We start from the raw sequence: 25,382 nt of genomic DNA on the forward strand, positions 1-25,382 counted from the left end.
AAATGAGATAGCAGCAATTGTAAAGGTAGCTAAGGCTCATTTGCAAGGCTCTTGGGAGGCTATGAATCAGAAGAAAGACCAGTGCAGGGGGAAGGGCATGGGAGGGGTGGGAGCTGGCTGCCTCTGCCCGGCTTCATCCTGCTTCTTCATGAGCCCTGTAGAGGAACTCCACACAGAGCTTCTGTGATGCAAGCTGCCTGCCTATTCAACCTCAGGAAGTTCCTGGATATCCAGTGCATCCTCTTTGCAAAAGCTAGGTTTCCTCCAGGTGAGGCTAGGTTGCAAGCTCCTGGCAGTACCAGGGAAGCCAAAAATTCTAGCTTGGAGGAAGCAGTAGCCCTACTTAAACTCATCCAGAGAGTGGGCCCCAGGAGAAGATGGTGGCTTTCATGCTTGCACGGGAGGACAAGTCTCTTGGGAGAAGGGGGTCCCTCTGCCTGCCCCTACCGGGGGGGCTTCTGCCTTGGGTCAGGCACCAACTCCTCCCAGGAGGGGCCCACACTGAGAAAATGGTGACTGCAGCCCGACGGGAAGAACAACGCAGCTTTGTCTGGAGAGTCTGTTCTGACTGGAGGAAATCAGCCATCTGACCAAGTGCTAAGAGTATCCCTGTGCGTTTAATTTCAGATACTTAGTCTTTGGGGGGAGGGAGGTGAGCTATATTCATGGCATTCACAACTTGTATTCAGAGAGGAAGGCCAGCAGGTGCTGGGTGGGAGAGAAACCCTGGAGGTTGTGTTGGCACCTGTCAGTCAGTCTCTCCGAACACTCAAACAGCAGCTCACGTATTAGGTCAGGTGTGTGCGTCAACTTCAAAATTCTACCATTCTGGACAGAGAGAGAAAGCTCTTAGGAAAGGAACATTCCAACAGAAACCTATATGCAAACTTAGACCATCCATTATTAACATTACTGAACCTTAAGCCTTCTTCAGCTTTTTCACCTATTTTTCCTTAATTTTTTTTTCTTTTCACCTGGCCTCTTTTCTGCTTCTGACTTGGCCACCGTCTCCTGAGTCGGTATTGACCCAACAGAAATTTAGTGAGCACAAACCTTTTGTCCTGACAGTCCTTCCAAGGCCAGTAAAACATCCCCAGCCCAACCTGTCTCTTTAGAAACGGCTGAGCTGTCTGGAGGTCTGGGGATCAGAGGGAGAGATCCCTGCCTTTACACAGTCCCGAACAGGGGGGATCCCACAGAGACTTGGCCACATCCAGCATCCTTCCCTGGCCCCCTTCAACAGCCTGGGAACTGTCATCACAATCATTGGAGTCCTCTACCTGGAGGTTTCCAATAAAAGGACCTTAAGGGCATTTGAAGTAAGCTGCACTTACGGCAGGAAACAGAAGGCCAGGGAGATGAAGGGAGGTCTGGAAAGTGACCCAGATGTCAGTGTTAGGGGCAAAGTGGTGGGAAAGAACTTCCTTCTTCGCCTTTCTCTTTTGATCAAAAACCAAGCAAACCCGCAGGGCAGCTGTGGCCAGGAGAACACACAAAGGCAGAGGTCCCCACCCTAGCCCCAGAAAGCCACCAGGAGGCCCCAAGTTGGCTCAGCAGTCAGGGCAGAGTGGCCTCTCTGGTCTGCCTGGGGCTTCTTTGTGGGGTCCCACAGCTCACCTAATAGTCGTGGCCAGGGAGACCTCTCGGGTTGCTGTAGGGGTTTTGCGGATGGACGTTTTGGGAGGCCCCCGTCTTGACTCTGGGGAAGAAAGCCCCCTGTGCTCCCATGTTGGTGAAACCTGTGGTCTGCTGTAGCTTCAAGCCATGAAAGTCATTGTCAATCAAGTTCTGCTCTTCAATGTTCTTGCCTTTATTCTTAGACCTATAACCAGGAACAGAAATTAGGATTGGACAGTAACGTAAAATTACACACAGGATTCTCATGTACCCATGACGTGAATTTCCCAATTGTTAGCATTTTTCAGCCACTTTAGGAGAAATTGCAGGCTTGATGCCCCATTACTCATTATAACTTCATAACACCACTCAGGATTGATGCCTAAACTTCTGGGCAAAACCCTGAACCGTGGCTGGGATGAGGACATATGTGGCTCTGCAGCAGGAAGAACTGACATACAGGACTGCCACCAGCCCAAAAAGTCTCACACGTTCCCATAAGGTGCCACAGCTACTCTTGAAGACCCTGGAGTCCCAGGAGCCAGCCCACTCCAGAGCAGAAGGCACATCCCTGCCACCCTTGTTGGAGATGTGGATAAAACTCCAGGCTCCTAAACTTGTCCTGGATGTGTCCCGGAACTTGTGGTCATTTGGGGACTGATTCAATGAATGGGCAATCTTTTTCTCTGTCTGTCTGATGAGGGATGGAGGGAAGGAGGAAAGGAGGAAAGGAAGAAAGGAGAAAGAAAGAAGGAAGGAACGGAGGGAAGGAGGAAGGAACGGAGGGAGGGAGGGAAGGAAGGAGGGAGGGAGGAAGGAAGGAAAAAAGGAAGGAAAGAGGGAGGAAGAAAGGAAGGAAGGAAGGAGAGAGGAACGGAGGGAGGAAAGAAGAGAGGAATGAAAAAAGAGAGAGGAAAAGGAAGATAAAGAAAAGGGAGAAGAGGGGGAAAAGAGGAGAAAAGAAAAGAATGAAAAAGTAGCTTGTTTTAGCCAGAGAGGATCCTTACCGACACCTATAAGATAGAAAAGAAATGAATGTACTTCCATCCCTTACAATGGGTACTCTGACACACCTAAATATCTGCTGCAAAAATAAATGAGAAGCTCCTACTCTTCCTCCCTTAAGAGAAAAGAATTTAAGGTGCCCAGCTGAGAACCAGTCATGCACAGCCAGCTTTTTAAATTTTTTTAGGGGCAGTATTACGGTGTAACACATATAGCTGCCATCTGTAACTCTGGCATCCCATATAGGTTCGAGTCCTGCATGTTTCATTTCCAATCCAACTCCTTGTTCATGGCTGGGAAAGCAGTGGAGGATGGTCCAAGTTCTTCAGATTCTGCCATCTACATGGGACACCTAGATGAAGCTCCTGACTGTGGCCTGCCCCAGCCCTGGTCATTGTGGTCACTTGGGAAGTGAACCAGAGGATGGAAGACCTTTTTCTCTCTGGCTCTCTCTGCGTAACTCTTTCAGATTATTGAATAAACCTTTAATTTTTTTTTTTTTAAATTGAGAGGGCTCAACAGAGGTTGGTTTTTAGACCTCTTGTAACAGGATTCCAAGAGGACAAGTACCTGGAAGAAATCATATTTCACAACACCAGTGAAATTCAACTGTGCAAACAAAGCATTTCGAATGCCATAAGAAAGCAGTGGGAGTGTCACCTTACAGTGTTAAGCAAAAGCAAGAGTCAGCAAAAACATTTAAAGATACAAAAATTATGTATAGACTATCATCCAAAGAGATGGCAAATAATCTGGAAAGATGCATCCATGGAAAACTGAAAAGAGCTTATTTTGTGGAAAATGTTTGAAATCCATGTACAGGAATGGTTTCAAAAAATTTATGGAAAATGCATGTGATGGATTTCAAAAATTTTTACATCAAAATCTATTTGAAGATATGCCAAAATGTTTGTTGCTTCAGGTTGGTCTTCTCATATTCTTTGCCATTCCACATTTCTCTATTTTCTTCCATGATTTTGCATCACACATAGACTTATAAGAAGACTAATGCAAGAAAAAACATAAGTAGTTATTAAAGAGGCCCTTCGCTGCTTATGGCCTTGGAAGGCAGTAGAGGATGGCCCAGATCCCTGGGCCCCTGCACCTACGTGGAAGACCCTGAGACTCCTGGCTCCTTAGCTTTGGATGGTTCAGTTCCTGCCATGATGGCCATTTGGGGAGTGAGCAAGCAGGTGGAAGACCTCCTGTTCAGGAGAGGCTGGGTGCACTGGGACGCTAGCGCATCATGTGGGTGGTGCTGTGCCCCAGAAACAGACACTGTTCCCATCTCCTACCTTGCTGAGCAGATCACCGCAATCATCAGGATGAGAATGAGAAAGCCAGCAATGGAGCCCACGATTGTGAGAATGAGCTGGAATGCTAAAAGAGAGAAAGTAAGAATAGTTGGTCTCTGGCGGGCTGGCCCCCGCCTATCTACTGCATGGGTCCATGTGTCCCCAGGGACTCCAAGCTGTGAGGAGCATCAGGCTCTGGTCTCTGATCCCTCTAAGGGCTGGACTTAGTAGTAGGGTCTACTGCCAACTGGATCTTTACAATTCAGTCAGAAGAGGCAGCCTCATCTCAAAGGCCACACATATGAGAGTGGCACGATCTTTTTTGACTCACTGAGGAGTGGGCTCTCAACCAAGGACCACACCTCCCCTGTTACCCCAGTTATAAGGAAGCAAAGGTCTGACCTTACTGGGCAACTAGAGGAACTAAGTTGGAATTAAACTTGTTCCTCATGGATCTGGGGACCCACTCTCCCCCTTGTAGCTCTACTCTGCCTAGTACTATTGCCACTTGACATTGCTAGCAGAAAACACGTATATAAGCCTATGTAGAAAATAGATATGTTTGGGTACCCAGCACACCCCTTGGGCTGAGTCTTATTGTTTTGGTTACCAGTGCTGACACGGTAGCCATGAGGTGGCCTGGCCCAGAAGACAAATTGCAAGTAAATTTTCTCTCTTTATGATGGAAGACAGACTGTGGGGGAACTAGAGAGGATTTTGAATATGACCATTGTTTCATGTTCTCTCCCATGTTGCATTAGTTGTTTATACCAGCAAGACTTTACTACTCACGGTTTTCGCAGTTCACACCACCGTAACCGAATGAACACCTAAAACATAGCGAGCAATGAGTAGTCACGTTCAAGAGCCCCTATAAGGAGCACGCTAGAGTTCCTGGTCTATCTCCATTCTGATTTTTTGCTTCTTTTCCTCTGCCCTGGCCTGGTCCTGATCCAGTTTCCCTGTGTTCCTTAGGCTCTAGGAGAGCACCTTCCAGGTGGATCTGGAAGGCAAAGAAGGTTTAACATCCCACCTGATCTTGTTTACCACTGTCTGAACACTCCTGCCTCCTGGCAACTCAGGGGAAGCTGAACTCAAGAGGTAGGGAGCAGAGGGGATGCTCTCAGGTCATGATGCTACTTGGTTGGCTGCCCTGCTCTCTCACCTGCAAATGGGGCATTAATCTCTATCCCCTTGGCACGTTGGGCACTAGGTCTTGCCTATTGCAGCTCCTGCCATGCAGAGAATGCCCAGAAAGAATTCCTGAGGGTGGTGTAGAGCAGGACGAGGAGCTATCCCACCCATCCAGGCCAGCTGACTGACTTCCTGACTCTAAACCCGTCTATGCATTGCAAGCTCTAAGAGGTGGAAGGACCAAAGTGGAGGGACCGTTCTTACTTTTGACAGATCCCGCTGTCATTCCGATAGCCCGCTAGGCAGACGCAGGTGGGTTTCTCGTCCTCCTTTGTCATTAAGCATTGCTTATTGTTCTCTGCATTGCAGTCACTGGGGCACGTTGCTTCAAAACAGAATGATTTCTGGGTAATTTTCAGAAACAAACCTCGCCGACCCCAATGAGACATGGGACAGAAGACCATTTTTGTTATATTGCCTTTCCTAAGTGAAATGGGGGTGCTCACTGGCTCCATAACTGACACCCCCATTGAAGCTGTCTCAACAGCCCTGGTCAAGGTCTGATTCCCTCACCCTGTGTGTAAAGGCAGAATCCCCAGCACCTAGACTGGAATGCTCACAGAAACTTGAGCAGGGAAGTTTGTGTCTTATTTAAAGGCGTAGAAATTGTAAAGAACATTTAGAAGCAGGTAGAACACTTACCAACACAAAAACCGGCCAGGATGTTAGGTCTCTCCAGCCCTTCTTTGCATGTGCAAGTAAGACCATCACTGCAATCATCATCTTCAGTAACGTTTACACAGCCATGAAAATCACATAAACTCTGAGCTGTGTAAAAGGCACAAAGACTTCAAAGATACATTCAGCAAGACAATATGGATAAAATAATTTGTAAAAGCATCCTACTCCTTACTCTTCCGCTTTGTTTTTGAATATATACATATTCATATATTAAATATATATTTAAGATTTACTTATTTTTATTGGAAAGGCTGATATACAGAGAGAAGGAGAAACACAGAGAAAGATCCTTTGTCCACTGGTCCACTCCCCAAGTGGCCACAATGGTTGGAGCCAAGCTGATCTGAAGCCGGGAGCCAGGAGCCCCCTCTAAGTCTCCCATTCAGGTCTAGGGTCCCAAGGCCCTGGGCCATCCTCCACTGCCTTCTCAGGCCACAAGCAGGAAGGCAAGTGGAGCAGCCAGGATATGAACTGGTGCGCACATGGGATCACGGTACATACAAGGAGAGAACTCCAGCCACTAGGCTATCATGCTGGGCCCTGAGTATGTTTTGATTTAACAAACAGCCATCTGAGATTCGGATATCAAGTTCTCTAATATCTCTTCAATGACTATTTCCTTAGTCAGTTAATGTAACACAATTAGATTCAAGTTCAAGATCCCTCTTGCACCTGCCTCTGTGCTGTATTACAAGTATTACAGAAATGGCGCAAGTTTTGGGTGTTCTCTTTGTAGAATTGCACCAAACAACTAACAACTCAGCACAAGGTTTTGTTGATCAAAACCAACAGAAATTCCATGACTCAAATAGCTAAAGATAGCCTGATACTTGTGGCACAGTGGATGAAGTCATTGCCTGACCACCAGCATTTCATATGGGTGCCAATTTGTGTACTGGCTGCTCCATTTCTGATCTAGCTTTCTGCTAATGACTTGGGAAAGCAGAAAAAGCTGGTCCAACTCATTGGACCTCTAGCACCCAAGTTGAAAACTTAGAAGAAGCTCCTGGCTCCTACCTGGCCCGACCCTGGCTATTCCAGCCATGTTGGGAGTGAATCAGCAGAGGTCTCTCCTTTTCTCTGTAACTCTGCCTTTTAAGCAAATAAACACATAAATAAATCTTTTCCTTTTAAATATGCTGTTAAAGCCTTTAAAGATTTTTAAAAATCTTTTAAGGAATAAAGATGGCATTATGAAGTAAGTGAGAACTGAGCTAAATCTTAAAAAGTGGGGGAAAATATGAACCAAGAACAGGCAAGGTTGTTTAAGTGTAGTGAACAAAGGCACTTCAGAAGCAGCAAAGAGGGCCTGGTGACATAACCTAGTGGCTAAAGTCCTTGCCTTGCATGTGCCAGGATCCCTATGGGTGCCAGTTTGTATCCCAGCTGTTTCACTTCCCTTTCAGCTTGTCTACGTAGAAGCAGCAGGGAACAGACCAAGGCCTTGGGACCCTGCACCCACATGGGAGACCTGGAAAAAGCTTCTGGCTTCAAAGCAGCTTGGTTCTGGCCATTGCAGCCACTTGGGGAGTGAACCAGCAGATGGGAGATGTTTCTCTCTGTCTCTCCTTCTCTCTGTACATCTGATGTGCCTTTCCTGGCTCAGTTTCAGCCGTGGTGGCCATTTGGGGGAGTGAACTGGTGGCCTACAGACCTCTCTCTGTAGCTCCTTCTCTTGTCTCACTTTCTCTCTGCAAACCTGCCTTTCAAATAAAATAAATAAAATCGAGAATTTTTGACTTTGCCATTTATTAGCTGTGGCATGCTCCCTTCGGATCATTCAATTTTGTGAGGGGATGTGTCCATGACCCCTCTGTCAATGAAGTAGGGCTCATAAACCCTGTTTCACATGAGTGTTTTTAAGAATTGAGCAAGCTTTTGTAAATGATAGTGCCTGCTGTAGGAGCCTCAAGAAATAATCCTTTTTTGAAATTTATTCACGAACAACAGGGTTTGAATGGCAGGCTAAGGACATCAAATTTTATCCTATTAGCCAGAGAACCCTTTGGCAGATTCTGAGAAGCATGACATGGGAGGCACTCTCCTCAGAATGTTAGTCTAGAAGACTGCTGGTAAGTAATATGCGTAGGAAGATGAATTTGAGGATGGGTAAGAGGAGGGAGTAGGAACAGGTGGAGATGTATGGCTACCCTTCACTAACCACCCTGACTTGTACCCAAGCTTCCTCTATCACCCATAACTTGAAAACACTTCTACAAAACTAGAGAGAGAGATACTACAGCTTCCAGCGTGGAGGTGGGAAAATGTCCTCACAGCTCAAATGGAGAGCAGGAAAACGCATTTTCCTCTAAAAGGCAATAGGTTTGGGCCCAGTGCGTTAGCTCAATGGCTACAGTCTGCCTTACATGCGCCGGGATCCCATATGGGCGCTGGTTCTAATTCTGGAGGTTCTGCTTCCCATCAAGCTCCCTGCTTGTGGCCTGGGAAACCAGTCGAGGATGGCAAAAGGCTTGGGAGCCTGCACCCGTGTGGGAGATCTGGAGGGGTCTCTAGGCTCCTGGTTCCAGATCAGCACAGCTCCAACCGTTGCAGCCGCTTGGGAAGTGAATCAATGGATGGAAGATCTTCCTCTCTGTCATTCCTCCTCTTTGTATATCTGACTTTGCAATAACAATAAATAAATCGTAAAAAAAGTCAGTAGGCTCTCACTTTCATGTGTTGGGTGGTTTATAATCTGGCTGCCCCTGGCTAGCATCATTTAACATTTTGTTAACACATCTAAGGATACACGCCTGGCCTCAGAGTAATAAAGGAATAGCTGAAAAATAATTTCAAAGCAAAGCACATCAGGGCTTGTAGCCAAGACAATTACTAAGGAGAATCAAATGAAACACCTGCACATTCACTTTATCTTGAAGAATGCTCCTCGCCCGTGCCAATGAGACCTTCAGCCTCCCCACTCTTGCTGGAAATCTCACTGAGCAAAACTCAGAGAATAAGATACAGCCTATCCAGGTGCTGGCTGCTTGAACTGTACCCTGGACCACATGCAGACCCCGAAGAGAAACTAGTAGGCAGGTGGAAGTGGTGCACCCCTAGGAAACGCAATCCACGTGACAGAGAAGAGCATAGGGCACAGAGAACTGCACACAACGGACTCAGGGACGGTCAATATCAAAATGTTCAGGAAAGAAAAGGTATGATTTCATGGTATGAGATTCTAGAAGGTAAAAATAGCTCAACAAGGAAAGACATTCCAAAACTAATTCTAACTGCGCAGCCACAAAACGGAGTAAAAACTGTAGCGGGTGGGGGTCTAGACATTGTGTGACATACTGGAGTGCTTGCACTTGGTACCTGAGTCAGACTGCTGGCTCCAGCTTCCTGCTAATGCAGACCTTGGGGGCAATGATACCTGCTCCAGTGACTGGGTCCCTAGCACAACACTCAGGGAAGACCTGCACTGAATCGGTAGCTCTCAGCTTTGACTTGGTCCAACACTGGCTGCTGCAAGCATTGGGGAGTGCACCAATGGGTGTTGGTGCTTGCACTCTCTTTCTCTCTGCCCCTCAAATATATAAATTCTAAAAAATTAACGTGAGAGGAGGCCAGGCTTTTCAAAAATCTGACATGGCTTGGGGCTGGCCCTGTGACTCAATAGGCTAATCTTCCATGTGTGTGCCAGCATTTCTTGGGCACTGGTTTGTGTCCCAGTTGCTCTACTTCCAATCCCCTCTGTTTATGGCCTGGGAAGGTAGTGATGGATGGCCCAGGTCATTGGGACCCCATACCCGCATGGGAGGCCCAGAAGAAGCTCCAAACTCCTGTCTCTCTGGATTGGCTCAGCTCTGGCCATTGTAGTCACTTGTGGAGTGAACCAGTAGATGAAAAACCTCTCTCTCTGTCTCTCCTTCTCTCTGTAAATCCACATTTCAAATTGTAAGAAATATTTTTAAAAAAAGGAATATAGCTTGTATAGAATGTTCTTAGATGAAAGAAGCAAATCCAGTGAGGAGAGAGTCCTGTCTCTGAAAATACAATATTGAAAATGTACCAAAGACTAGACGCCACTGAACATAGGCTCAGCATAAACAAGAATGACAATGACAAAAATAGCAACAACAGATTCAACTGGCAAAGGAAAAAGGGTTCAAGTGGAAAATGAGTGAATAAAGGAAGGGACGAGGTGTGTATGTATGGGGTGTGCATGTACTACAACGGGCTGGTGGAAAGGCTGTGGAAGTTGAAAGGTGATGTGGGAACAAGATAATGATGTCTCTCCAGGCTCTTGGCCAGGAAATTAGACTACATTGCAAAAGAGTTGAATGAATGTCAGTAAAAAGTGACCTAAAGAGGAGGAACAGAGAAGCCCTTGTTCTTTGGTTTTTGTTGTTGTTGTTGTTTTGTTTTGTTTGTGTTGCTGTTGTTTTTTTCTCTGACAGAATTCCATGTGTTTTATCCCAGGATATTTACATTCTGAGTCTGGAGACATCAGCAAAAAATTTTATAAATTTTTGAGGAAAAGGTGTCAGGAAACGAAAACTGAGCAGAAAGTTCTTTTTTTTTATTGAGAAATAAGTTTTACATCTTAGGCCAGGAAGCTTGCAATAACTAAAAAGTAAAAAATTTGGGAGGCGAAGAGGCTTAGAAAGAGCCAAAGCAAGGATGAAGGAGGCAGGAAAGGACAGGAGAAGGGAGCACGAGGGCTGGGCAGAGCAGTTCATGAGGGCACAGAACCAGTGTCCAGTGCAGCCAGAAGAGGCCTCTGGACTTGGTGACCAGCATGGACTGCCTGTTGCACCACACGCCCACTTGGACCAGCCCTGGCAGTCACCTGTTGGGTGAGGAGCACCTGACATGGCTGTGAGGGATTGACTGGGGGTCAAAGCATCTATGTCCATGACTTTCCAGATCCATGATGGGGCTGTCCCACACTGTGCCACATCACATGAACTGCTTTAGCTGAGTTGTAAATACCACACAAGTAGATTTGAGAAACTCTTATGCGTTGGACCTTAACTTCTTGTGCTCCTAAAATCCTTTAGGCTGGTCAGCAGGAGGGGTGACCTTATAGAACAGAGATGACCAGTCCAGCTGTGCAGATGTGCGTCCCCCTCCTTCCAGGGACCCAGAAGCTAATGGCAGGCGCTTAAGCGAGTCCAACAAGAGTCAGTGTAGCCTGGACGAGGCCATTAGAAAGTAGCAGTTAAGACCAGCCCAAACTGACTGACAGGATTATGAGGTTGAAAAAAAATCAATTGTACTGATTTTACATCACTAAGTTTTGGGGTGGTTTGTAACACAGCAAATGCCAACTGTTAGAGCTATGCTGAGGGCTTGTGCATCAGCCCAGAGGTGAAGCAGAACAGCTGGAACTGTATAAATGCTTGCAAAGCTATGATTGTGCAAAGCCCTCATTTATCCTTTGCTCGCCTTCCTCTGAGATGATAGGTCTGATCACTTGCATTTCCCAAGAGAGGAACCAACTGGTCAGTTGATGGCTCAGAAGATAAATGCAAAGGAGAAGGCAAGAGGGAAAGGAAAGGGAGGACAAATTCATTAAAAGAGATCTGGAGACAGCCGCCCAGCCAATTAGGCACTCATTGCTCCCTTTTTACAGACAATAGAGGAAGGTATTAAAAAAGCAGGTAGTTTAGGGCCCGGCGGCATGGCCTAGCGGCTAAAGTCCTCGCCTTGAACGCCCCGGGATCCCATATGGGTGCCGGTTCTAATCCCGGCAGCTCCACTTCCCATCCAGCTCCCTGCTTGTGGCCTGGGAAAGCAGTTGAGGACGGCCCAAGGCTTTGGGACCCTGCACCAGTGTGGGGGACCTGGAAGGGGTTCCAGGTTCCCGGCATCGGATCGGTGCGCACCGGCCCGTTGCGGCTCACTTGGGGAGTGAAACATCGGATGGAAGATCTTCCTCTCTGTCTCTCCTCCTCTCTGTATATCCGGCTTTCCAATAATAATAAAATCTTAAAAAAAAAAAAAAAAGCAGGTAGTTTAGGTAAACTTGAGTGAAGTTATTTAATACTTACCAGTATAACTTTTCACAAAAGATGACATACTAGTCGCATTTTCAATTAACTCAGCTACATCACTTGCAGTTATATTGGCATTTTCAAGAAAAATGTTCACTACTTTAACAACAGTGTTGCCAGCAGTAAGCAGTTCAGATCTTGCTGACCGTGAAGGAGATGTGCTAAAAATAAAATGGATGTATCACTTGATGAGCTGAATTGAAGAATCAACAAATACACCATCCTCCAATCTTCCAGACTCCCAGACCTCCCAGCCTACCATGACCCTGGCCCACTGGCAAATCTCCACTATTGAGATCTAAATATCGAGACCAGGGCTGCAATAAGGCTCCAAGGAATGAACCAGTGGATGGAAGATCTCTCTTCTCTCTGAGTCTCCCTCTCTATCACTTTGCCTTATAAATCAACCAACTATATCTTCCACTTAAAAGCACAGAAAACTTGGGTCTGGTGCGATAGCCTAGGAGCTAAAGTTCTTATTTGCATGCAATTGGATCCCATATGGGAACCAATTTGTATCCTGGCTGCTCCACTTCCCATCTGGCGCCCTGCTTGTGGCCTGGGAAAGCAGTAGAGGACAGCCCAAAATCTTGGTGGGGGGCTCAGGGGCAAAGGGGTCACTAAGTCAACAAGATGGCGGCTAACAGTCAAGGTCACTGGGTTACATGTGGTAAGCAAGATGGCGTTCAAGGACAGAGCCCTGGGAGTGAACCAGGGCAGGGGTCAAGTCATTTCAAAGAAAGACTGATTGGCCAGGGCCATTTCACTGCCTACCCCTGGCCTATGGGAGGTGGCTTCCACAGTCATGCTCCTAGTAATTGGCTCCTACTTTCTCCCCTCCTGGAATTCCTGAAATTTCTGGCCTGAGGCTATCCCTTACCCTATATAAGAATCTGTACTTCCCAAATAAACCAGAACTGCTGGACAGAACCCCTTCCTGTCTCTTGCAGGCCTGGAGGCTGGGTGGTGGGCAGCAGGCTCACCCCCTCTGGCAGTGTAGTACTAAAGGAATCTGTGGGGGAGACCCTGCACCTTGGGACCCTGCAAATGCTCTGGCTGTTTAGGTCACTTGGTGAGTGAACCAGCAGGTGGAAAATCTTTCTCTGTCTCTCTTTCTCTCTGTAAATCTCTTTCCAATAAAAATAAAATAAGTAAAAATGTACAAAAAAATTGAAAATACAGCCAACTATTGAAGACATATTTACAGCCATGTTGGGTCCTCAGAACAATCAAGAAAACCCAAAACATGAGCCAAACTCCATTTCTAGGAACAATCACTTCAAAAAGGAGTCTGAAAATTGAAGTAGACTTCAAAACTTTCACTTACAATTTTATAACATAAATCATTTGTAATAAAATTTGGGAAGTGGCAATAGGCTGTACAAGGCAGTGAGAATGGGCACATGATACATATTTTTCTATATTGGTTAAAATATCTAGAAATCTATGGCATAGTTTGGCACTGGGCCTATGAAAGAAAATGCTGATCATAATTCATTCATTCAAAGAAACTATCAGCTACCACTCTAATCTGGGAAGCAAGAAATTATACCCTTGGAACCATGAAAAGAAGGGATGACTCACAGGTATATCTAATTGTAATTGACTACAGTTCTAGACCTGGAGTTAAGAGAGGACATCTAGACCCAAGCTGACCACCAATGATTTCTAACTATCTTTTGTGGCCCAAGAGTACTCCTAGTTTCTCCAAGCCTGAGTTTCCTCTTTTGTTCAATTCGAGGTTTGGGAGAGTAAAATTCCGGCGACCCTTTCAATTCCAACATCTGCACAGCAAGGAGAGAGTTGGGGGTTCAAAGGAGAAAGCTAATCTTGGGCTGGAGCCTCCATTGCTAGGTGAGATCCAGGCCCATTCACCCTGCAGTGGCCCCCGGGCTGGGGAAGTACTTGCCCTCCCTGACCCGGGTTCGCAGGCAAAGGCTGGTTTCCAAGTGCCCTTGGCTCCTGTTAGCAACTCCTCAAGAATAAGAGGAGCATCAGAGTTTTGGGGACTCCCCTGGCCAGCTCTCCAGAAGTCTACAGAATCTCTGATCTGGAAATGAATCAGACTAGTGGTAAAGTTGACAACATTTCAGGGAATCTCATAAACGAGACCTCACTGACTAATCCTTAACATGGGCCAAGGAAGTTGACCAGATTATCCCCATGGCACAGACAGAGTAACAACCTAGAGGGGTTAGAGTTCCTGTCTGGCCATGCAGCCAGCAAGGGTCAGGCCAGTGATGAAGTCCAGTGCTACCTGACATCTCCGCACCGCACTGTTCTGCTGCCATCTGGTTTCCCGTGTACACTGGCTGTCTGCTGCTTGCTACACCAAACCTCAAACCCTGAAGTCACCCACAGTCCTCCAGCCTCTGTTGGCTTCTGTATTTCTCCAGCTTTGGAATCCTTGCACTTGCGGCCAGCTGCTGCTTGCTGCCCACCCCTCATCACGCAAAGGTCCCCCAGCTGCCAATCAAATTCTCCCTCATTCAAGACCAACATGAAGCTGACTGCCTTTAGAAAGTCACCTGCAACATTTTATACAGTTATAAACTACACACACACACAGAGCCATCCCTGGGCAATCATGCAGGACTGGTTTCAGGCTGGCCGTGGATAACAAAATCTCTCAAATCCTTGATTAAGTGTCACAGTGTTAATGTATTACCTGTGTAATCCTCCCATGTATTCTATTTCTGGATCACTTAGAATAACCAAGACAGTATCAATGCTCCTGGAATAGTTGTTATATTGCTTTGTTAGGGAATAGGACAAGGGAAAAAGTCTGTATAAGTCTGCTACACAATTTCTCTTAAGGGAATTTCTTTGATGCATGGTTGTTAAGTCCATGGTTGCAGAACCTGTGGATGTGGAAGGCTGACAATGCAGGCACCCTTACTCCACAAAGGACTTGATGTGATTTATAAGGACAAGTGCAACAGTAAAACTTCTGCTATAAATACGACATCAGGCTACAATGCCACTCACCTAGTGCATTCTTTGCTTGGCCAGAGAACTTGTGTGTTACCATGTTTCAGAGAAAGAGACTGGGAAACAATCACTAACTGCTTGCGAATCTACTGTGTTCCTAAATAGTACTCAGCGCTCATGGTTACGTAAAGTTTAAGTCATGCTTGGTCTCACAGCCCTCCTGGTCCCTCAGCAGCGAGGTGTGGGTGTTCTTCCCTCCCTCCTCCACCTCAGGGAAGGAATGGCTATGAGCCATTCACTTTTCTCTCATGCCCCCAGGATACGCATTCCAGGAGTTGACAGCCATGAGATTTGTAGCCAAGGAATGAAGGTGCAACCCTGACCCAGAGGATGTGCTGGACCACATGCACACATTGCTGTGTAGCTAAACCACAGATAACATCTGGCTGACCCCAGGCCACATACTGTCCACCCAGGCCCAACGTCCCTGTGACATCAGAGGCAGGCCAAGGCCAAGGCACACAGTCCTGACTGTAAATCTGACTGGTCACCTCATCTGGACTCAGGCTTTGTTACAAGAAGGCCCTGGGACTTCCTCAGGGAGCTCACGACAGACCCAGAAGTTAGTCAAACACACATGGCTCCCAAGTACCCCACTGCCCAGTCAACTCACCTTACTTTTAGGATGACAGTCTGTCCATAATCAGGACGGTTTAATGCCTCTTTAAACTGGGGGAAAGAAAAGGTTTAATAACAAGTTAAAAACAAGTTTTAAGGGTGACTATGTAGCTTCAGCATAACCTTATAACCTCATTTATTAACAGATTATTTTTGCTCTTGACATACACTCCAATGTTTTTCAGTATTTTTGCTGTGAACTATTAATAGTCTGATAAGTCACAATTATCCAGCAAAAGGATGGAAGCTTAAAACACCCAGTCAAATCAATGATCATATTCTTTAAAATGAGACGATATCGCATATTAAGTTTTACATATGTATTATTCTTGCCTATGTGTATGCTTCATCTATTCATCAAGTGACCCAAGGAGCATATTTTCAATTGCCTTGCTTAAGATATGATGTAAAAGAGAGCGTGCAGGGATGGACAGTCAGGAGTACTTGCTCCCACTGAATTACCTGTAGAATCATCTCTAGTTTTTTTTTTTTAAATTCTTGTTTGTCAGTTCTAATAATATAATTCTTCTGAATGACATAATCTTGAATGAAAGCTCTTGTCATCCATTAAGATTTCAATAGTTAGGGGCCTGGTGGCGTGGCCTAGTGGCTAGGGTCCTTGCTTTGAATGCGCCGGGATCCCATGTGGTCGCTGGTTCTAATCCCGGCAGCTCCACTTCCTCTCTATCTCGCCTCCTCTCTGTATATCTGACTTTGTAATAAAAATAAAATAAATCTTTAAAAAAAAAGATTTCAATGGTTAAAAAGTGAACTTCACGTAGAATTCTATGACAGAGTTAAGACTGGTATTTTTCCCCCTTAAAATTGACTTTTGAGGAGCACTTACTGGACGTCCTCTACAATCCCTTCCAGGCCAGGCTTCTGCGGCTCCAGGGGAGATATTCCCCCCTCCTTTCACAGGACACAACTCTCACAAGGACCTACATGAAATGAAGCTGTCCTTCATCTCCAAGGGGAAAAAGGAGGAACATGGCAATTCAGATGCATCAATGTTTCCTTTTCAGTTATTAAAAAAAAGACTAATATGGAAATGTGTGTAAATTTCAATGCACAAAGGAAAAATCAATAGCTTTACATTTTATCTTTGTTCCTGTAGAAATATTTTGTTTTAAAATGTCGTTAAACTTGGGGCTGGTGTTGTGGTGTAGTGGTACAAAGCCACTGTCTGTGACACTGGCATCCCATTTGGGTACTGATTCAGATCCCAGCTGCTCCTCTTTCCATTCAGCTCCCTGCTAACACACCTGCGAGAGCAGCAGAACATGGGTGCAAGAGCTTGGACGCTTGTACCATGTGGGAGACTCGGGAGAAGCTCCTGGTTCCATCCGGCCCAGCTCCTGCCATTGTGTGCACTTGGGGAGTGAAACAGCGAACGAAAGACCCTCCTCCTCTCTCTGTGTAACTGTCTTTCAAACCAATAAAACTTTAAAGCAAAATATTCTTAAACTTACTTGTGTATTTTAAGACACAGTAATAGCATACATAACAACGGGCATGAGGAAGACAAAGACTGACGCGGCCCTCTGTGATGTCAGCATGCCAGGTGTTCTGCACCCAGGTGCAAGCCAGGGAGGGTCCAGGGTACCTAGGAGGGGCCTGGACATGTGGGAAGCACTGCTCAGGGGCGATCAGGACAGCCACTGTGCATCTCACAGCAGGGATGCCCTTCACTATTGGAACAAGCGTACTACGGAGTCAGGACATGCCACCTGCCGACGGTCTTCACACGCAGCTCAGAGAGACAAGAGACTGATGCCAAATGGAAGGGACAAAATACTTACAAATTCAGTAACATCATGATGTAGGTTTTGATAAGCTGGAGAAGTTTTATTTTCCAAGTCAGATGTTTCTTGGACGTTTACTGTAATCTCACCAGGGAATGTCTTTCCTGAAAGACATACCATTTAATGCAAAGAGGGTCAATTTTCATGTTGTTCCAAGACAGATAATTTTTTAAAGTTCTTAATATTGTATGATGATTATATAAAATGGAAAACACAATAAATTGTTACCCATAACCCAGGCAACTTAACACAACATTTTTCATGTTGGCTTGTTTTTCCCAGCCCTTGCTCTCATAGTTTATGTGTGAAATTCTGTTTATATCATGCATCTTTTTATTTACTATTACATAATAAGCACCTGGCCAAATCATTGCCTACTCTTCTTTTTCATGAATTTTTTTTAATATTTTATTATTGCTATCATTTTAAGATACAGCTCCATATTCCCTTATCCCCTCCCCAATTCCCTCCCGGTAGCATGATTTAAATGAAGTGTAGCTCCTTTTGTTGACAAAAATGATTTTTTGTTGTTAGACTTACTGCTCTTAATGACTTAAAAGGCGGAGAGAGTTACAACGCATGATTGTTTTGGATTTGGGATCACCTGCTTAGAGTGGATTCCCAGACAATGCAGCATGAGTGCTGAGAACATGAACTCTTTTTCTTTTATTCCTACCCCTGTGGGCAAAGCAACACATTCATTTCCTATATAATTAATCTGCTCTGGCAAAGCATTCATTAAACAGAAAAAGAAATATTGTGGAATTCAGAGTCAGGTGCTGGACCTGCACAGCAGCCACATGATCTGAGCTTTGTGCCACAGGGATAAATCCCTTGTAAAAAAAATCAGAATTAATGTGCTCATTAGCATACATTTATAAAATTCTGAGTAAAACAAAAATTAAAAAATGATATTTAATCTTACAATATGATTTTAATTTTATATCATCCCTTTGAGTAAGAAATAATGCCATATGATTTAATGATACATGCATTTTTGTTATAATTGTTTGAAAGATTATTAGAATAATTGATAAATGGAAGAAAGTATGATGAACCTAAATTTCTGTATATTAACAGCTAATTGATCATGAACAGATACTTCTGTTTAATGCAGCTTATCTGACTAAAGACCTTTACCTGAAATAGCACTGTTAGTATCTTCTAATTACTGGAGTAATCTTTGTTAGTAAATTTAATTCTTGAATGAATTCATATGTTGTGACAGAAACATGAATCAAAGCATTTGACATCACAAAAAAGAATATTAAGAGTAAATAGGGGCCTGGCGGCATGGCCTAGTGGCTTAAGTCCTCGCCTTGAACGCCCCGGGATCCCATTTGGGCGCCGGTTCTTATCCCAGCAGCTCTACTTCCCATCCAGCTCCCTGCTTGTGGCCTTGGAAAGCAGTTGAGGATGGCCCAAAGCTTTGGGACCCTGCACCTGTGTGGGAGACCTGGAAGAGGTTCCAGGTTCCCGGCTTTGGATTGGTGCAGCACTAGCTGTCGTGGTCACTTGAGGAGTGAATCATTGGACGGAAGATCTTCCTCTCTGTCTCTACTCCTCTCTGTATATCTGACTTTGTAATAAAAATAAATAAATCTTTAAAAAAAGAGTAAATAGAATTGGGGCCAGTATGGTGATTCAATGGCTACTCTTCTATCTTCAAGTGCCAAGATCCCACATAGCTGCTGGTTTGTGTCCTGGCTGTTCTACTTTTCATCCAGCTCCCTGCTTGTGACCTGGGAAAGCAATGGGGGATGGACCAAAGCCTTGGGACCCTGCACTCACATGGCAGACCCAGAAGAAGCTCTGGCTCCTTGCTTTGAATCAGCTCAGCTCTAGCCATTTGGAGAGTGAACCAGTGGATGAAGGATCCTTTCCCTTTGTCTCTCCTTCTTTCTGTAAATCTGACTTTCAAATTAAAAAACAAATTTTTTATTTTTAAAAGAAAAATAGAATGAGCCATCAAAAAGACTGTGCCAAGTGTGCATCAGTTGGTCCCTGCAGGCCATTTATAGAGCTGAGAGGCTTGTAAACATCTCTAAAGTAGGGTCTACTGTTAGAGAGTAAACAAGTTCCAAGAGGGAGAATGGCGCCAAGGGCAAAGGATCCGACTTCCTGTCCTGCCTGTGTGTCTCAGGCACATGAGACTTGGTCTCAGTGTCCCCTGTAGCAACACTCTGTGCCACCTCGCTTCCCAGGAGCATGCACCCTCTCAGGACCTTCAAGGCTAGCACCCACTGGCTCCATGTCCTCTCCTACAAGGCTGCACCAGGACAAAGGCAGGAGTCACATCTCCACTTGGCTGGAGGACACTGCTCCCCGCTTGTCTCCTCCTTCTCATATTTTGCAGTCTCTCTCTCTCTCTTTTGCCATCATTCTTTGGCTTATTTCTCCCCCTTTAGATATGGGATACAGAGTTCTGCCATGGTTTATCCCTTGTAACTCACCTTTCCGGCACGTCTCATTGTCATAGTAATATCCTTCAACACACAGGCAAAAATACGTGGTATTCAAGGGCACACATGAAGAACTACCATTACAGGGATTGTCTCTGCAAGGATCGCTGGGACCTTAGGATAGAAAGAGATGACAAATGTGCAGAAGTGATCACACCTGGAACAATTGTTTCCACTCCTGATGCCTCCCTCCCAGGTCCTTTTCACTCCTTGGCTGTATTACTCTACATCATGCCCTTAGAACACACTTCCTTATGTCTCTACGGAACCTGTTACAGAAGTTCTAGAGCCAAGTTTTTGTGGACAGTAAAGGCTAGAGCTGAGTGGATGAGAACCTGCTCAGGGAAAAAGAAATGGAGACCTTCTGATTCCAAGGAGATAATTTTTAGGCCCCCAGAACTCTCTAGAACCTTAGATTTTGACCTCTACTACCAGCTAAGACTCCCCAAACCATTTGAGATAGACCCTTATTTTTTAAAATCTGAATAATGTTCCTAGAGGGAGAGGTAGTTAAGAAGCTCCAGAAAGAAATGGAATGTCCTTTTCTAGTTACCATACATGGCATCCCTGAAGAAACGGGAAAGATTTGCAACAGGCAGAAAGTCAACTAACTCAGCGAAGATTCTGGGAGGAAATGAGGAGGAGTCACTGTAGTCCCTAGCTTTCTGCATGACTGACTTGAACAAAGAGGAAGAAGAACATTGCTATGGTTCCCACATCACTGGCCAAGACTCCTGGGTCAGGCCAAGTGCCGTCATCCCCCTCTGCAGAGCATGGGTTGAATCTGGAGAGGGAATTTCAAGCGATGACTACTAAATGGTGGATCCAGATGGATCATTTTCATCACTTCCCTCAAGTGAAATCGTTTTCAAGCCTTGATTCCAGAGTTTCTTCAGTGTTGGACAATGTATAGGGTTATCTTGATATTCTTACAAGTGTAGACACTGTTGGTTTGGAAAATCCTAAAGAAGAAACTGAGCACAGCTTCTTTTGGGAAGAAATCAAAGAAACTTTGTTGTGCTTTCCCATCAGCAGTGAAGGACAGGCTCATAGCTCATTCTGTAGCCAGGAACAGGACACTACAGCTATAAGGGGTTTGGGTGGTGCTTTAGCTCAGCTCCATCTTATTATCAAGAAGTATGCTTACGCCAAAAAAGAAGTGATTTGTCCCACTCCCCATAGCTGGTGGTATGGTCAGGGTGTAGGAAGACTGCCGTACTCTGAGAGTATGTCTAGGGAGGCAGAGCTTGGAAATTCTCCCTTTCCTGACTCTAGTAGAGTTGATGGTTTAGCTATATCCCACTTGACCTAGGCTTCAGAGTGGTCCCTTCAGACATGAAAGATCTGATACAGGCTCTGGGATATCTGCTTATCCATCCATTTCTAAGATCTGTCCAAAAATACTGGGGAAGACCCCAGAAGCATGTGGAAGAGACACCAACTTGCACTCATTGTCTTCATGGAAACTCAGCTTCCCCACCTAAGAATGAGCTGTTTTATTTATGTTCCCAGGCTTTTAGGTTTGAGGATTCTTCTGGAATCCGTAGCTCATGAGCCATATCTAACCAATTTTGTGATTATGTAAATAAAATTTTATTGGAACACAACCAGGTTCATTCATTCATTCGTCATGTTGACTATAGCTGCCACTTTAAAAAAAAAAAAGGCAAAGTGGTTCAGTGCAACAGAGACCCCATGTTGTCCATAAAACCTAGAATAGTATGTAGGGCTCACTGATAGTTTGTTGGTCTCTGTTCTAGAACAAACACAGGGAAATGAGACAACTGGTTTGTGTTTCAATAAATTTAGTGTGTGCTCAATCGTTATCTCTTGGGTACATCCCCAAAAGATCTGTCCTTTGAACACTGGCCTTTGTCATACTCAGGGCTGTTTTGATCACTCTATTGTTCGGCTTTCTGATCACTTGGGCTCAAATTTCATGACTTGTTTCACATTCCAAACTGCGATCAGCCATCATCTTAACATGACTGGATTTGAACTGTAATACTGCAACAATGTGGAGGAATCCACTATGGGTAGAGAGCATGGGGAGGGGTTGGGGGATCCCAGAGCCTATGAAACTGGGTCATAAAATGAAATGAAATTAAAAAAAAAAAAGAACTCTTACAGCAATCAAAAACTGACATTAATGGAAATTGTGAATTCCATTTATCGGACAAATATTTTAAGATACCTATCATATGTCAGGCATTGATGATGTGTTTGAAATTAAGGATCAAAATAAAGATCAAAAGCAAGGATTTAAAAAAAAAAGATGACTTCCTTAGGTAGACCAGGGGAGCTGGACAAGTAGGGTTGGTAAGTCAACACTCACTTGGATCTGTTCTTTTCAGAGAAGCTGACACTATTTCTAAAAGTCCCTTAGTAAGAGGGAATGAGAGGTAGAGGGAATGGTCACAAAATCAACTTCAAAAAATAATGATCACTGAGGAACAGGTTGGGTTGGGATGACTGGGAGGAAAGGAGAACAGAATGAGACTGAGCTCACCGCTAGCTCTTGAGATTCAGATGTTAAGTCCACTGTTCACATCCAAGGCAATCTTAGGTATCTCTACTCATTTTCCCTCCCCACCAGAACACACTCACCCAGCCTCCTACATGGAGGAGTCTGAGGAACTGGTGGTCTGGGAAGGAGTGCTACTGTTGGCACCATCCAGCAGGGGCAGGGAACCTTTTTCCTGCCAAGGGCCACTTAGATTTAAAATTAGGCTATATAATATAATCAACTTCAAAATCACAGGGGTACAGATATATTGAATTTGGAATTCCACCTGTAGTTGTCTTGACAAGGCATGCCAAATGATTTCCTCGGCTTTATAGGGCCAGGAGTTGGCTGTATCTGTCCCCTGGTGTAGGCCTAGTAGGCCCTAAGGCATGATTTTTCAGAACGTTGCTATTTGGCAGTGGAGAAGTAGTTGTGGTTGGTACATTACCTGCAGCTGTGGTGCCAAGAGTTGTAGGGAGGTTAGTTGTCATCACTGTGGAGTTTTCGGTGCTTGTGGAGTTGTCTGTGCTTGTGGGGGTGGTGGTGCTGGTGGAGTTGTCCGTGCTTGTGGGGGTGGTGGTGCTTGTGGAGTTGTCCGTGTTTGTGGAGTTGTCTGTGTTTGTGGAGTTGTCTGTGCTTGTGGAGTTGTCTGTGTTTGTGGAGTTGGTGGTGCTTGTGGAGTTGTCCGTGCTTGTGGAGTTGGTGGTGCTTGTGGAGTTGGTGGTGCTTGTGGAGTTGTCTGTGTTTGTGGAGTTGGTGGTGCTTGTGGAGTTGTCCGTGCTTGTGGAGTTGGTGGTGCTTGTGGAGTTGGTGGTGCTTGTGGAGTTGTCCGTGCTTGTGGAGTTGGTGGTGCTTGTGGAGTTGGTGGTGCTTGTGGAGGTGATGGTGCTTGAGGAGTCACGGGAGATAACGGTTCTGCTGATGGAGAGATCAGATGCATTATTTCTGGTACCAGCTACAGCTGCGCTGTCTTCACTGGTGGCTGTAAGAATAAAGATAAGAAGTTTCAGAAGACATTACATTAAATAAACAATGTCAGTCACCAATATTTAATACGAATTAGTAATCAGATGATTCAAATGAATATATGCAGCTGTCTGCCGGAGACCAGCTCCAGCCGAGTTCAGAGCTCGGGAGGGTGTGTGGAGTCAGCAATAAAGAAAGACATGGACACTGTCACTTGGTGATCTCTTGCAACAGCTCAAGAAACTGTTCTCTTTTATTTACCCAGCCACACCACAAGCTTCTATACAAATAACTAGTTGTTCTATTTTTACTTCAAGACTAAAGGGGCATGTACAGACATTTGGTCATTCTGCCTTTATGGGCTAAGCAGGTGCCCCTAAAGATAATTATGCAAAATACTGTATTCATATTCTTCAAAGCAAGCCATTGTTCATTCTTCAGTAAAAGCAATGGAGTGACAGCCAGGACTCCAAGGCCAAGGCACATGCAATTACCTGATAATTAGTAATACATTCTTACCACTTTCTATTTCCACAACTTGCCCATCATTTAATGGGAGAAATATGTTACAAGGGAAAAAATGTAATAATCTAAGACAAAAGTTTCAAACATTAAATCCTCCCACAATTACAGGCTCTATAACCCCATAAACAATCAAGCAATAATCAAAAGCATATCTCTATGATATTAATAAAATCACCCTATAATTCCTCTAGTTAAAAAAAATTATAAAAGTGGCTTAAACAGCTACATTTTCTATGCTGTAAAGAGTTGCAAGGACAGGCTAACCTTTAAAGTCACAGTAACTATACTTTTTGCCATAGCAGTTTCAGTTCATACTCCCATCACTTTCATTAGTTTGTAAGATTCTTATCAAGATATTTCTGATAAGACACGCTACACATCTGGTCCAGATTAAAGGGCAATGGGTAGGCACACAATAAGGTGTCCAGAAATGGCATGGGCTTAATTGTACTCCTGTGCGCAGTTAAAGGCCCACTCACCAGAACATTATCAATAACATTAACTCCCAAGTTCACATCAGTTACAAAAGCCGTCTCACAGGTGCAAACAACAATGTCTCAATAGATTACACAATTCTCAGCTGGGTGCTTGAGTGTCCATGCAAAAAGGGGGTGTGTGAAACTGTGTCAAGGTGGTCAGAGAGACATCAGCAGGGCCCTGCCAAACAGCTGGAAGCTCCTCTGGGTCCTGCCAAACATGGGCACTGTTCTCTTCACACCTTGTGTCATCCGCACCTACTGCACGGATGCCAGCAGCTATCTTTTTAAAAAAGATTATTTAATTGAAAAGCTGAGTGGCAGAGAGAGGAGACAGCTCTTCTACTTAATGATTCACTCTTCAAATGGCCACAACAGTTGGTTGCGTTGAGAGGCTCAGCCATGCTGAAGCTAGGAACTTGGAACTCCTACCTGGTCTCTCCCTGCTTGTGGCCTGGGAAAGCAGTCGAGGACGGCCCAAAGCCTTGGGACCCTGCACCCGCGTGGGAGACCTGAAGGAGGTTCCTGGCTTCGGACAGCTCAGCACTAGCTGTTGCGCTCACTTGAGGGATGAATCAATGGAAGAACAGAAGATTTTTCTGTCTTTTTTCCTCTCTGTATATCTGACTTTGCAATAAAAATACTTAAAGGTTAAAAAAAAAGAAGTGGTGAGGTTGGGACTCAAACTAGTGAGCAAATGGGTTGCCAGTGACACCACAGCAACAGCCTCTATGACTATCTTTTTTTTTTTTTTTTAAGATTTATTTATTTTATTACAAAGTCAGATATACAGAGAGGAGGAGAGACAGAGAGGAAGATCTTCTGTCCGATGATTCACTCCCCAAGTGAGCCGCAATGGGCCGGTGCGTGCCGATCCGAAGCCAGGAACCAGGAACCTCTTCCGGGTCTCCCACGCGGGGGCAGGGTCCCAAAGCTTTGGGCCATCCTCAACTGCTTTCCCAGGCCACAAGCAGGGAGCTGGATGGGAAGTGGAGCTGCCGGGATTAGAACCAGCGCCCAAATGGGATCCCGGGGCATTCAAGGTGAGGACTTTAGCCGCTAGGCCACGCCGCCAGGCCCTATGACTATCTTAAAAATAAAAATATGTGGCTACTGCAACACACAGGGTTGGGGGTGAGAAAAAGAGAGACCCACAAAATTTAAATAGATAAAACTAAAGGATGTGAATGAATAACATGACCAAGAGGAAATGTTTACTAAGATGAATGACAAGAACTT

The 25,382-nt window shown here is 45.0% G+C and overlaps 1 protein-coding gene across 1 annotated transcript; it reads right to left on the minus strand.

Moving 5' to 3' along the window:
* Positions 1-598: 598 nt before the first annotated feature.
* MUC13 (mucin 13, cell surface associated) lies at positions 599-22,673 on the minus strand. Its single transcript, XM_058661342.1, has 11 exons — positions 22,625-22,673; positions 19,662-19,784; positions 17,206-17,312; positions 15,399-15,454; positions 11,792-11,955; positions 5,754-5,879; positions 5,316-5,436; positions 4,710-4,747; positions 3,918-4,002; positions 1,618-1,822; positions 599-828 (listed from the first exon to the last, which is right to left on the minus strand). The coding sequence occupies exons 1-10, from the start codon at positions 22,665-22,667 to the stop codon at positions 1,618-1,620; spliced, it is 1,068 nt and encodes a 355-aa protein (XP_058517325.1). The 5' UTR covers positions 22,668-22,673; the 3' UTR covers positions 599-828.
* Between the last annotated feature and the right edge of the window lie 2,709 nt (positions 22,674-25,382).

The sequence above is a fragment of the Ochotona princeps genome, chromosome 3, assembly GCF_030435755.1.
Source record: "Ochotona princeps isolate mOchPri1 chromosome 3, mOchPri1.hap1, whole genome shotgun sequence".
NCBI lineage: Eukaryota > Metazoa > Chordata > Mammalia > Lagomorpha > Ochotonidae > Ochotona > Ochotona princeps.

What these genes read in the sequence shown, in the direction of transcription:
- MUC13 (XM_058661342.1), bottom strand. Translation starts at nt 22,667, where the DNA reads ATGACAACTAACCTCCCTACAACTCTTGGCACCACAGCTGCAG. An exon ending in TTTTGTGAAAAGTTATACTG is followed by an intron (nt 5,880 to 11,791) that starts GTAAGTATTAAA and finishes CCTTTTACACAG; the next exon opens with CTCAGAGTTTATGTGATTTT. An exon ending in GACAGCGGGATCTGTCAAAA is followed by an intron (nt 4,748 to 5,315) that starts GTAAGAACGGTC and finishes GCTATGTTTTAG; the next exon opens with GTGTTCATTCGGTTACGGTG.